General features: G+C 51.6%; 1 protein-coding gene across 1 annotated transcript; it reads left to right on the top strand.

The window, feature by feature from the left end:
• Positions 1 to 233: 233 nt before the first annotated feature.
• On the top strand, positions 234 to 13,520 carry LOC125709563 (trafficking kinesin-binding protein 2-like). Its single transcript, XM_048978148.1, has 17 exons — positions 234 to 1,002; positions 1,686 to 1,895; positions 2,384 to 2,548; positions 5,477 to 5,536; positions 5,883 to 5,959; positions 6,070 to 6,186; positions 6,264 to 6,473; positions 7,035 to 7,113; positions 7,212 to 7,342; positions 7,791 to 7,865; positions 7,963 to 8,100; positions 8,199 to 8,278; positions 8,462 to 8,620; positions 9,708 to 10,003; positions 10,294 to 10,737; positions 10,825 to 10,924; positions 11,037 to 13,520. The coding sequence occupies exons 1-17, from the start codon at positions 891 to 893 to the stop codon at positions 11,746 to 11,748; spliced, it is 3,165 nt and encodes a 1,054-aa protein (XP_048834105.1). The 5' UTR covers positions 234 to 890; the 3' UTR covers positions 11,749 to 13,520.
• Positions 13,521 to 13,901: the final 381 nt, after the last annotated feature.

Here is a 13,901-nt window from a genome sequence, read left to right as displayed (position 1 = left end):
GAGGATCTGAGGAGAGAGAGAGCCAAAGTCCGGGGCCGCCTGCTCCAGCGTGGCTGTGCCTTTCTGGTTCGGCTCTGTGCTGCCGGGATCGCACCGGGTTCCCCGGGATTGGGGATCCAGCGTTTGGGGATTTCGGGGACGTTTCCATTAGACCAGAAGCGCCTTAAAGATACTTTCCGGAAGCGGACGCAGAGTAACGGGTAGGAAAGATTTCACGTGACGCTCCATCTGAAATTTGCATTTAATGACCTTTTTAAACTTGTCTTTTTGACTACCTAATCTTTTTTCCAGTATAACAGTCAGTTTCAGTTAATTGGATTAGAGACACCGTCTGCTTCGGGGTTTTTATTACCGATTTTGTTCCCGTTCATTCCTTTGCCTTATAGACATTAGGCTCCCATGCATGACATCCATTCTATCGCTCCTGTCTATCCGTAAATCAATTGCATAACATTATATCAATAGCGCATCTTTCGGCGTTTTAAAGTCTGCAATAACGATTCGTTCATTTAGGGGTAAAGAAGGATTTGCCGTAAACACGCCTCCCTTGTATCGCCATCCATCTACCAGCGCTTGTTTGATTTGCTTCATTGTGTTACACTGGGCTCCCTTTAGCGCCGCGCTGCTTACGCATTTATCTTGGTTTAAGTTGGTTTGGACCTCACTAACCTCTTGGGATTCCAAACACACTGTTTACATGAGGCTGAGTTAGTCACGCAGTCCGCGCCCTGGGTTAATAACCATCTGCAGGTTAACTACCATCTGCAGGTTAAGGGCAAAGGGAGTCGATCACGTGACCCGCCACGAGTGACTGGATAAATAATCCTGCGGAAATTCAAGGTCTCACGCCGGTTCATTAAGTAATGTGAGCATAGTTATCGGAGGTGTGAATGTACCTGGCGGGCCGGTCCGGGGACTTGGTTAGGAAGGTTTCTGAGGGATCTCTCTGCGTTTGGAGTTGCTGTTCTCACACCTTGGTGCCGCTTTTTTCAGATCACGAAGGTAAAGCACCTGGCTGTAATTGTTACCGTCGTCCCGCAGGCTTGTGCGGTGTCTAATTTTCTATACCGTCCAGAAATTATGCCGTGATAGTGTTTGGATGGTATTTCCAAAAGTGACGCTGTTCCGATATTTTGAAATCTTGGTAGCCTATGATAAATTTAGCCAAGTGACCACTTATGTCGGTAAGATGTCAGAATACCGCAGTATGTGTCTAACTTCCCGTTTTCTCTCGCTGTGTGACGGTTTGCTCGTGCATGCATTTCTCTTCGCAGTCGTTTTAAGTTTTGTCACAGACACAGTGTACCGGTATGTATTGAAATGTTTTTTCCATCTACTCTATAGATTGTGCTTAAAATGAAAAAAGGACCTAATAGAAAGAAAGGTATTAATTAAATAAAAATGGCAGGAAAATGAACAATAATCAGAGATGAAACAATACAATAAAGCAATGCAGTGATGGCACATGCATGAAGTACAAACACACTGGGGTCAGGAAAGGAAGGCGGACGTTTTTGTCTCTCGGTTCTCCTGACGTTCCCACCGTCTAGCAGAGATGACGGCTGGTATTCGGGTAACAGAGGAGGTGTAACGTGGTCAGGCTGTTAGGGCTGGGTGCTTCCCCTTAAACACCATGACGTGTGATCGTCTCATCCTGTCTCACGCCACATCTCTCCGTATTCCAGGTGATGTGAGCCCCCTCTCAGCTTCTGTCTTTCTTGGATCCACGCCCCCCTCCCCCCCCACATGGGCTGGGCAGGATGTAATACCTCTGAGGAGCTCCCCTCTTCATTTACCCCGATCCAGGTGTGAGTGTTGGGGGGGGGGGGGGCGGCGGCACAGGATGTTTGAAGTGAAGCCCATGAATTTGGACAAGGACTCCAGTGCTGGCAAGGGTGAGTGTCTACATTCTGCAGCCTTTGGAGGATGAATACAGGGACAGGGGGACGTCACACGCACCTCCAGTCTGAGCACAGGGGCAGGGGGACGTCACACGCACCTCCAGTCTGCCTCCTGTTAAATAAAAAGCCCCCACATCACACTTTGATTTGACCAACGCCAAACCAAAGGCTACATTGTTCTATTGCTCACATCAACCTGATGATGGGAGGCGTTTGAAGGTGCTTGACCCAGTGAGTCACATGACCAGTCATCCTGCAGATGGGACATGTCCTCTGGTCATGTGGCTTCGAGCTCAGATTTGTCACAGGATGGCCGCATACGTTTGTGGGTATCTTGTGAAACGCCACACAGGCTGCTGTGCTGAAATCGATAGTGTACGCATAGACACGCGCCCACCCGCAAACCCTCTGTCTGTCGCATGAACTGCGCTGTTGTGTCATGCATCCTTCCCGGTGACCCCGCCGTCGATCTGTTTCCGCAGGTGGCGAACGCGGAGCGAACCCCACCCAGTTTGAGTCTCTGGGGACAGGCTGCCCGCCGCTGTACCTCTATGACAGCCATGAGTGGGTGCTGTCAGCTGGCTGCTCGCCGGAGGAGCCCGAGGGTCTCTCGCCCCTGCTGGCCGAGGAGACCCTGCGCTACATGAGTGAGTTCCCTGCCTGCTGCGGATGGGCGGGGACTCGCTGGGCGGGCGTGTGCTAATTAGCCATGATGGGCATCGTTAGAGACGCAGCTGTTGTGGTTCCCGTTTTCAGAAGTGTGACATGGTTTTACGGCACGCCATGACAATGAATGAGTGTGCTTTTCCATTTAATGGAGGTATCCATGAAGACCATGTGTTCACATGACCATAGTACTTTGCGTACAATTAGTTCCGTGTTCCAGGACTGAAATGAAATGTGTGTATTTTGCTGTTACCTGATGATTTCATCAAGAATGTCCCATAAGTCACTCAGGGTATTTCTGAGAGTGTTGCGACAGCGCCACCTGTCTGTAGATTTTGGGGTTGACTTCCTGTTTGCTTGCATGGCACCATGTGCCATTTTGTCTCTAGATGCCCTTCTCTCTGTCCCTAATGTACCATTCTTGTTGATTGGGCAGAGTGTTTTAGGTGTGTTTGTGTGTTTGTGTGTATGCATGCTCGCTGTATAGATGCCTGTGTGTGTATATGCATGTTCCTGCTTTAGTGATGTGTGTATGCATGCTCACTTTAGAGATGCGCGCATGCGTGTGTGTGTGTGCGCGTGCGCATGCGTGAGCCCTGCAGAGGCACGGGAACCCAACCGGCTGAAACAAGGCGACGAAACAAGGGAGATGACGAAGGAGGGCGTAGAGGTGGAGGGAGTGCAAAGCGCCGTGGCAGGGGGGCTAGTGAGGGACATACCGCTGTTCGGCACCAACGCAGAGAGCAGGGAGGAGCTTTACGAGAGGTTCGCCGTGCAAGGTGGGCGTGCATGTGTGCGCAGGCGGGCGTGTCCGTAAATCTCTGCCATGCAAGGTCGCTGAGAGCAGCGTTGCGGGAAACGCACCTGCATCCATCTCAGGGGGGGGGGGGGGGGGGGGGAGTTTACCAGCCATCTCCAGGAATAGCGGCGGTTTGTGTTTCAGAGTGTGGTTACGAGCCGCGTGAATGCTAGCAAAGTACCGTCATGGAGTCCGGTTGACCCCACCCCCATCGCCATGGCAACAGACCTGTCATATATGCTGCCCCACTTATGCTTCCTATAAATACCAGGCAGCCGGGTGTGTAGTGGGACACCTAGGTCTCAGCTCATGTTTGGGGACGGGCCGGGGGAGCCTGGACGCAGACGCTGGTTAATTGGTTCATGCCAGATAACCATCCGTACTGTAACCATCTGTACTACTGTTACAGTTCAAACGCCAGAACTGACTGGTTACCCTTCATGGAAGAAGAAACGTATTACAATAGCGTGTCGCATCCGTTTGTTGTAATGCCGTTCAGCTTGTTTAATTGTGTAGTGGCTCATAAATTCTGCTGTTGTGTCTTACTCGTCTGCATTGGATTAACCGCAGTACTGAGAGCCGCTCCCTGTAGATGAGCAGAAATTCCTTGTGACCACAGGTCACCTCCAGTGACTGGGGACATCGGACAATGTTGAATGGCTTTCATTGTTAAAAGCGTGGTGACATTTAGGGCCTGTCATTTCCTGCAAAAAAAATCTCCCAGAGAAATGACGAGGGCTGGGAGTGTGTCATTTAGCATAACTAGTAAGAAATAAATTTTAAAGTGACATTTAAGCTGTAGAGAGGGTAATTTTGGTGTACTGTTCGTGCTTGAGTCACACGGCACTGAAAATGGTGTGAAAAGTGTTTGGTCAACTCTGCACCGGAGAGAACCTTGGCCACCGGGGGCGATGTGGAGTCTCTGTGGTTTCTGATATACATGAATGCCAACCCTGAAGGCTTGCAGTCAAAACACGCTGGAAATGCCGCTTTGCTGGTGTTCAGGAGCTGTTCCTTTCAAGCTTGTGGGTGGCGTTGGGTGGGGTGGGATGGGGCGCACATTTTTCATAATGTGCTGCAAAGGAGGATTTTAGAATTCTATCGCATCTTCATATTTACATACCCATTTTTTATATCTTAATTCATCATTTATTTATTATATGTGTGGGTATGTCAGGGCGGCATGGTGGTGCAGTGGTTAGCACTGTTGCCTCACACCTCTGGGACCCGGGTTCGAGTCTCCGCCTGGGTCACGTGTGTGGAGTTAGCATGTTCTCCCCATGTCGTCGTGGTGTTTCCTCCGGGTACTCTGGTTTCCCCCCACAGTCCAAAAACATGCTGAGGCTAATTGGAGTCACCAAATTGCCTGTAGACGTGCGGGGTGTGTGAGTGAGCGGCGTGCAGGTGAGCCCCCCCCCCCCCATGCTGAATAGGACTAGTGGGTGTGTATATATCAAATTGTATCTTTCCATTTCACTGTTATTCATTTTTACCAATATGGTAGTTTAAGTGCGTTAAGTCCCGCATTATGAACTTGGATTTGTGGGAATTAAATGCTCGTCTCACTCTCCTGCACCCTGTATCTCTCACTAACAAATCCTAACTTTCCGGAAAGAAACACAACACACACAAAATAGCTACTTGAAGGTGTTTCCTGATTCAGCAACTAAAATGATTCAGGGTTTCTGGTAACTCAGAAACTCACTTTATGACGTTTTTCTAAATAAATGCCAGATGGATCTGCCCCATTTTTTGATGGATTCCTACTCATTCTTATGCCCTAACAGCATTAGCAGAATTAAGGGTTTCAACAAATTAAATTAAGTTATACTGGTTGCCTGTCAGACTGTCTGCTGTAGGCTGTGAGTGACTGGATTGACGGGGGGGGGGGTCTGCGTGTCACGGAGGACAGACAGACTAAGGGCCTGTTCCTCTTCTCGCGTAGGTGCTCTTGGTGAGAGAGGGACCACTGGCACAAGGTTCAGTTGAGGTCTGGGCGGTAAAGCATCACTTGACCCCAGCATTAACGGCCCTTTCCCTTGCACTTCTCTCTTCCCTTCTGCCCTCTTTCTTCCTACCTCTCGCTCTCTCCCTTCCTCTTTCACTCCAGCCTTCCTCACTCTGGAACCTTCCAGCTTCTCCCACCCCGGCTCCCGCAGTGTCTCTCAAGGTAACTTCTGTTTTCCTGTTGTCTCTCCGCACTCTTCCCTTTTGCTTGGTCTTCCTCTCCTTTTTTTCCCCCTCGCTCTCATCCACACGCCCGCAGTGCCGTTCTCTCACCGTCTCAGTTCATTCCCCCCCCCCCCCCCCCCATGTCCTCTGCACTCTGGGGGGGATGGGTACTGTAGAAGCTGCTGTAATCCCGCTGTAGGACTGTAGAGGGAGCCTGTGTAGACGTGCTCTCATTAGTGTGCCTGTAGTCAGAGGGGTAGCTTAGTGCTGAGCTTGGGCCTGTAGACTTGCAGGGTGGGTTTGGACCCCAGGCTGAGTGTGTCTCCTTGTTTCTCGCTCCCCAGTCCTCAGCGGCGAGAGGGTGGAGCAGATGACCAAGACCTACAATGACATCGACATGGTTACTCACCTGCTTGCGGAGGTACCACCCGGCACTTTTCTCCACGTTTCGATGACCTCCCCAGCCGCGCCCAGATGCGAGGCTGTGACTGGTGCTCTGTGGCTCACCGTACATCTTCGTTTCCCTGCCAGAGGGACCGTGACCTGGAGTTGGCCGCTCGCATAGGCCAGTCGCTGCTGCAGAGGAACCATGTGCTGCAGGAGCGAAACGAGGCTGTGGAGGAGCAACTGGCGCAGGCCCTGGATCGGGTGGGTGTTCGGCACGTTCCGCCCAGCAGAAGGCGCTCACGAGCACATCTGACCCCCAACGCTCCCACCACCCCCAGATTCAGCAGCTGCAGCACGAGCTGGGCAAGAAGGACGAGCTGCTGCGTATGGTGGCCAGCGCCTCGGAGGAGAGCGAGAGCGACTCTAGCTGCTCCACGCCGTTGCGTCGCAGCCACATCCCGGCCGTATCACCCTCTGTCAGCCAGCTGGAGGCGCTGCAGAGAAAGCTGCAGGAGCTGGAGGAAGAGAATACGGAGCTGCGGTCTGAGGTACGTCTCCCAGGGGCCCGTCTCCCAGGGGCCCGTCTCCCAGGGGCCCGTCTCCCAGGGGCCCGTCTCCCAGGGGCCCGTCTCCCAGGGGCCCGTCTCCCAGGGGCCCGTCTCTCTTGGGCTTCAAGGCTGCAAGCTGAGCTGCCAACTGAGCTGTTCAATCAACAAAACGAAACATTTGATTAATTTATTAAACAAAAAATTATGTCAAGGCCCAAGCAGCATCGCTTAAGTTCTGAGTATGATATCATTGTAGTTGGTGTAAGAAGGGGGCGGGGTTTGTGCCCTCTAGCGGAAAGAGGGCCCGTTAGGCGCGAGGAGAGACCCCATGTATGGTGTGAACCGGCACATTGTTCACGAAGCAACACATTAAAAATCTTGTTGCTTGCTGAATCTGCACAGAGTAAAGCGTATGTGTCTGTGGCCCTGAAAAACTTTACGTAATTTATAATTCAAAATAAAATGGAATAGGACTTAAAAACTAATCTAATATGCTAAAATAAAAAAAAAACATATGGATATATACATACATAAATAACTGTCCTCACCCCCCCCCCCCAGGCCTGCCTCCTGAAGTCTGAGACAATCACATACGAGGAGAAGGAACAGAAGCTGGTCAACGATTGCGTCAAGGAGCTCCGTGAGTCCCGCTGACACTTTCCGAAGCGGACCAGTGTGCTGGCCGCTCATTTGGAACGGGGGAGGAGGTCATGATGTTTCCCGTGTCCCCGAGGGCAGGCGAGTCCAACAGCCAGATGATGACGCTGACGGACGAGCTGTCCCAGAAGAACGAGCAGGTCCTGCGTCACCAGGAAGAGATCTCTCAGCTGCTGACCCAGATTGTGGAGCTGCAGCACAGGGTGAAGGAGGTGAGCAGCGCCCTCTGCAGGCAGCGACGCAGAAGCCAAACAGCGGAAGGAAAGGGCAGACATAGCCGGTCGGAGAGAAGATGATGGATGGTGAAACTGGAAAGTAAAGAAATAAAAATGACACCAGTGATCTCCATACTGGTCCCTAAAGGGATGTGACCTCACACTCTACTGGTGTGGCAGAATGTGATCTTGTGCATGACTGGTTGCAGGCGTGCCCAGGTCCTGAATCTCTTCATGTGCAGCTTTCACACTCATCCTGTTCCTGAAGCACAGGGATGTCAGACGTCACACAGACAGGCCTATGCTCTACCCAAGTTTCAGAGCTTTCCTCCTAGCAAAAATACATCTGGCTGTATAGATGAGTCAAGCTGAGCTGCTTTGGATGGCGGCTTAGCCAGGTAAACGGCGCCGCCATGACGACGGTGACAGTATTGTGTCTGCGCAGCTGGCCTTGGAGAAGGAGGAGCTGCGCATCCACCTGCAGGCCTCCAAAGACGCCCAAAGGCAGCTGACTGCGGAGGTGAGTCGGGCCCCGCCCTCAGCCATCGCCGAGACCAGGCTAACCAGCGCCCCCTGATGGGTTTCACGGCCTTCCTGTCTGCCCTGTTGTCCCGCAGCTGAAGGAGGTGCAGGACAGGAACGCAGAGTGCGTGGGCATGCTGCATGAGTCCCAGGAGGAGGTGAGGGAGCTGCGCAGCAGGAGTGCGCAGTCAGCGGGAGTGCGCAGACACCTGCCCTACACGCTCTTCCCCGCGGTGAGTCCAGGGATCCCTGTCCACTCGCGGTGGGGGGGGGGGGGTCACACCACACACCCCGGGCACCGCTAACGGCCGTCCTTGGGTCTGTCCCTCAGGACTCCCTGGCCGCTGAGATCGAGGGAACCATGAACAGGGAGCTGAGCATGGAGGACGAGAGTGTGCTACAGGACCAGAGGTGGGAACTGGCTCCCTGAGGATGGCTTTCAAATGACCTTAAAAGATTAGATTTCTTCTTAAACTTAAAGCTTTGATGGAGTGGGTGTGCTGCTATAGTCTGAGACATCCCCAGAACACTGTGCAGCTTCCCTGGAACTTTCACCAAGGCTCATACCCCCCCCCCCCCCCACACCCAATACAGGAGCTCCCAGAAGCGTGTCTTCCAGACCGTGCGGTCCGTGAACGAGTCGTCCCGAGTGCAGCGGCTCTCCCAGCCCATTCCCGGCTCCTCGCGCAGCTCTGTAGTCATGACTGCTCAGCCCTTCCGCTCCACCCTGCCTCCAGCAGAGGGCGACAGCAAGTGAGACTCACCTCACACTCCAGTGTTCATTTTGACAGCATATTTTGATTTAGTTTGAGTCTTAGTCTTTTTTGATCCTGTGTATATTTTTAATATATTCTTTTGTTACTCTTGCCTCACATCGACTCGACTGCATTTTTTCGATTTCGGTGTCAAGTGACAATAAGGATTTATCTAAATCTACAGTACAGTGCAGTCAATGACACTAACAGGTTTAGTCATAGTCAATACTTCATTACCAATTTGAAAATGTCGCTTGTTTTTCTGTGTAGGCCGGACAGAGAGAGGCTCCATCCTCTCTACAGTTTTCCAAATGAACATCTGTAAAGTTAATTCCTGGCATCAGGTCTTTAAGGATGCAGAAATGCTAAAATAGCTTTTATATGAACCTCATGGTAAAATTCACCCAACCCTCTAGTACAGGCATAAAGAGTTTAGAGACACAGTCAGAGTTGCGTGATTTACGCACGGCTGCTGGATCCACATTGTCCAGTCATGTGCAACTATATTCAGCACTAACTAAAGATGCTACTTCTAGTTGGTTCATTTCAAATTAATTTCTTTCTGACATTGTTGTCTCATTTTTATTCGTCGAAAAAACATTTTGCCGTAGGGTGACTATGACAAATTTTCGTTGTCACCAAAAATAAATCACTTTCTCACTGTTTGATGCCCCCACTAGGCTGGGCTCTGCCATCTGCTAATTTTAGGTTCGTTAAACTCGTACACCCAGTAAATGGAACTTCACTGCCAGGTTTATTACTTAATTATCAAAGTCAGGCCATGGTTAATGTGCGATAGATTTCCATATCATTTGCTTTGTCATACCACTTGGGATTGTCTTGGACCTTGAACACCCAGCCTGTACGCAGACACATTCGCAAATGCCGCAGCTCTTAGGACACTTCACTTTTTTTTTAAATGTTTGTCCGAAGAATTTTTGACCAACTAGATTTAGCTTAAGTAGCTTGAAAGCCAGGATATCGGGCTGTAGTTGAAGCGGTAGCCTTTATGTCAGTAGGCACCACTCATGTTTTGCAGAATTAATATTTGTAACAGTAATTGTGTGTCTGTGTGTGGCAGGGAGCAGACCCAGACGGACCCCCCCTGGGTCCCCTGCCGCCGAGGACGACCTCTCCTCCGTGCTGCACCGCCTCTCTCTGCGACGGCAGAACTTCCTGTGCGAGCGCCGTTTCTTTCAGGCCGAGCAGAACGTGAATCCGTCGGCCCCAAACGTGGGTGCCCGGGGGGGCAAGGGCAACGGCTGTGGCTCCCCTAGCCGCAGCACCCTCTCCGCCCCCAACCTGCTGGAGATGTCTGCCACCCCCAGCTGCTACAAGACCTTCCTGCCAGAGAAGCTGCAGATCGTCAAGCCGATGGAAGGTACCGTGCAAAGCATCACGGGATGCGGACAGTGTGGCCAACATCAGGGACTGGTGTGAAAGATTTTTCAAAGTGTACAGTAAAAATATTTTGACGAGTTTGAATACCCAGACAGCAATGGGTTACTCCTGAGTGAGCCTCAATGTAGTATTATTATTATTATTATTATTATTATTATTATTATTATTATTATTATTATGAACAGTTGCATCGTCATGGTAACCTGTCAAGCTTTTCATGAGCTCCCTGTTTGTTATTGAAAACTAAACACAGAGACTCTTGACCCACAGGCTCGCTGACTCTGCACCACTGGCAGCAGCTGGCCCAGCCTCACCTGGCCACCATCTTGGACCCACACCCGGGTGTGGTCACCAAAGGGTTCCGGCCCCTACCACAGGACGCCGTGTACCACCTGACCGATCCGGAGGAGGACGACGACGAGTCAAGGGAGGCATCCGCGTCGGACGGCCATTGTAGTGACCAGGAGAAGAGGAAGGTTGAGGAAGATGAGGAAGAGGAAGGCGGGATCACCTTTCGGGTTCAGCTTGCATCCACGCCAGAGGAGAAGACAAGAAAGCGACAGGAGAGGCCTGTGGTTTTGCCCGTCCAATCAGTGCTTTCCCCTCTTGACTCGCCTCCCCGTCCTGCACCTCCTGGTCACCCCGGCCCCTGCTCTCCCTCTGCACCCCTCGATCCCACAAATAAGCTTCCCAGCACCTCGGCGCCCTCTTCAGGTGAGTTTGGGACTAACACGCACACCTCCGTACCTGTGCTTTGTAGACTAACCGTTTTCACTGAATGCGATGGCCGTACCTCTTCAGATCACAACCCAGGGAAGTGCCTAAGCTCCACCTGCTCCACCTACACCTTCACCACCTGCCGGATCCTGCACCCCAGTGACATCACCCAGGTCACGGCGAGGTACAGCCAGCCACTCCACTGTTTGGTGTTTATCGCAGGCGTGTCCCGGATGTTCGGCTTGTGTGAATTTGGCTTGTGACTGGCTGCACCCCCCCCTCTGCCTGTCCACCAGCTCCCTTGGAGGCCTCCAAGCGTCCACCCTAGAGAACATGCCCAGCTCCCTCCGCACGGGGCCCAGCACGCCCGTCACGCCCTGCCGCCTCAGCCTGGGTGACTCCTTTCCCCCTCGGCGCCCGTCGGGGCCCCGTGGCCTGGCCAAGCTGCTGCTGGAGAAGGGCATCTCCGCCCAGGTGTCCTCCAGGAGCCATCCGCTGGAACCCAAGCCCTCCCGGCGACCGGCCACGCCCCCCACCTCGCCACGGCCTGCCCTGTCGCCCACCCTGCCGTCATTTGATCCCCCCGCTGCCAGCGGCTCTGAGAACTTCCTGGCATCGCGTCCCGCTGAGCTCTTCCTGCAGGATGTGTACGGGCTGAAGCCGGGCCGGGCCCGCGTGGGGCTTCTGCAGCGGCTCCGTCGACTGGGGCTCGCCACGGTGCTGCCGGCAGATGCAGTAGCGTCAGATGGGCACCGAAATCAGGACGCCGCTACCATCCTGGCGACCAGCAGGGGGAGTCTTCTGGACGGCCTTCGCCGGAACCAGAGTCTTCCGGTTATGATGAGCGGCCGGGCTCCATGTGTTACTAGCCCAGTACAGCTGCCCCGAGCCATACCCTCAGATCCCACCACCCTCACCCTACCCATAACCCCCTGGGGCAGCCTGAAGGATCCAGACCTCATGCATTCTTCAGAGGCTCTACTTCCTCCATCTGCCCCCAAATCCTAAGGTCCAGACACAACCGAGTTGGCGGGGGCAGGGAAATTGCCTTATTTGCTTCACCCCTTTTTCCAGAAAACAATTCATGCATCGTGCATTAGTGGTAAAGAAAAAACATCCATCCATTGTTTTGGTTTAATTTGAGCAGTTAAGCTCTGGAGACTTTCGCCGTCTGAACAAGGCGAGAGCTGCAGTTCGGAGGATAATGGCATGGCCAGTGTTAAGGGGGACCGGCTGTCCTCACCTCGCTGTTCCCCCGGAGCTCCGAAGGTCAGGAACGTAGATGTGAATCGTGCAAGTCGGCGTCGGTGCGAGGAAGTCGGGCAGAGGGTAGCAGGATGAAGGAGAAGCGGAAAGATGAGGAGGCAGAGCGACTGCAGGGATGGTTTGTGATGTTTGAGGAGAGACTGGATTCTGGGAAAGAGAAGCGGGAACTTCTTGCAGACGGTTCTGATGAAGTCTTTACGGTGTCTACCTCCAAGCCTCGAGCAAGGAAGGGTTTTTATGCATTGTAGCGGTAGTGACCTTTATAGCCATTTAAGTGTTACGATTCGATACAACCAGTGCAGCAGCCTTTTAGTGAAATATTTAGCTATAGTTTGCCGCATCGGATGAAGGCCGATTTATGCTCAGTTTGAAAAATGAAGTGTTTTGCTTTCATTGACGCCTGGGAGAGCTCAGCAGATAACCTGAACAGGGATACACAGTGCATATCAGAGGTCTGTAACTCCACATCGTGGGTTTCAGGCACCTGTTAGTGCCCAACTTGCACTTGAAATGAGAGTACGGTAAATCTATAGGTTTGGAGTCAACGGCCTTGATCGCAGGCAGAGCTCTCCTTGAATTACAAGCTGGTTGGAGATAGCGAGGGGAGCACAGGAGGTGGGGCGAGACTGGGTAAGAACATTAGCACATTCGGAGTGCTGTACAAATGTTCTGATCCGATATTCAGTGTGACTCCCTGAGGTGTTGACTGACTGTCAGGGTCCAAATCAGACATGCACAGGTGGAGGACGGGTGATATGGAACAGTTCACTGATTGCCACAGGTGTAGGTAACAGGATATGGGTAGCATTTCATTGTGACCCCTGACCCCATTGTGACCTCTGTGTGACCCTGATTCCAAGCTGCTCGTTTAGCTTATTTACAGCACTTTTATTAATTTTAACTAATAAATATTATTGGAACAGCTTACTATTTATTAACAGTAATACCTTGCTAAATTAGCATTAAATGGAAAACCTGACTAGATCATTTGTTTTGTTCGGAGTTAAGGATTTTGTGGTCCATTTTCTTTGTTTTTGCCATATTGTATAAACTGTTGAGCGAATATGAGATTATCTGTAAATATCTGTAGACAAATCTGTCCTGCTTCTGAACTGCTTTTGTGCTAATGCTGCCTGCAGTGGTGGGGGTGGATGGGGGCTTAACATTGCTTGTTTTAACCCTGGGACTTCGCTAACAGGCAGGGGGCGCTGAAGAGGCTTATTTAAGGACATAGACTTTCCCTTAACATCTCTTACCGACCCTGGCGGCAGAGAACTAGTCCATTTATGAAAAGATCCATCTGAAGCAACACCACCACCATCGTCGTTGGCTGGGTTTCCCCGGCGGCACTGAAAGCGACTCGGAATGCAGGTTTCCCAGCATCAGGGTGTCCACAGCACTACATGCCACAGTATGAATCATAAGTGTTTAGATGGGCCTCTTTCAACCCCCCCCCCAGAACTGAAGTCACTGATGTTTTTTTCCCCCAATAAAGCAGATTTTAAGAATGATAAGTGAGTGCTGCGTTTTTAAAGTCCTGAATGTTCACTTGAGTTGCGAGCCTGAAGCGGGGGCCAACTATTTTTTTTTTTTTTCCCCTTTTTTTCTAATAGGTAAGAGCAGGGCTTGAGGTTAGTGAACAGGGTCGGCGAGTGCACACAATCCTACCTACCCCAACACCTACCTTCACCACCCCCCAACAAAATATACACTAGAGGTAGGAAGTTCAGGTCCAGGTTGAATATAAAGAGTCACGGAGCACTTGGCTGATTGGCTGAAACAGAACTTTGGCCTGGATTTGTACTTTCTGGACATGAACTTTCCAGCTCCGACGAAGACAAAATATAATCTGAAATGTTTCAGCATGAGACTAAGTGCAAAAAAAAGTCAGTGGT

The sequence above is a fragment of the Brienomyrus brachyistius genome, chromosome 16 (genome assembly GCF_023856365.1).
Source record: "Brienomyrus brachyistius isolate T26 chromosome 16, BBRACH_0.4, whole genome shotgun sequence".
Classification (NCBI taxonomy): domain Eukaryota; kingdom Metazoa; phylum Chordata; class Actinopteri; order Osteoglossiformes; family Mormyridae; genus Brienomyrus; species Brienomyrus brachyistius.
The sequence above is the reverse complement of the archived record's forward strand: the minus strand, read 5'-3'. Positions and strand labels throughout refer to the sequence as shown.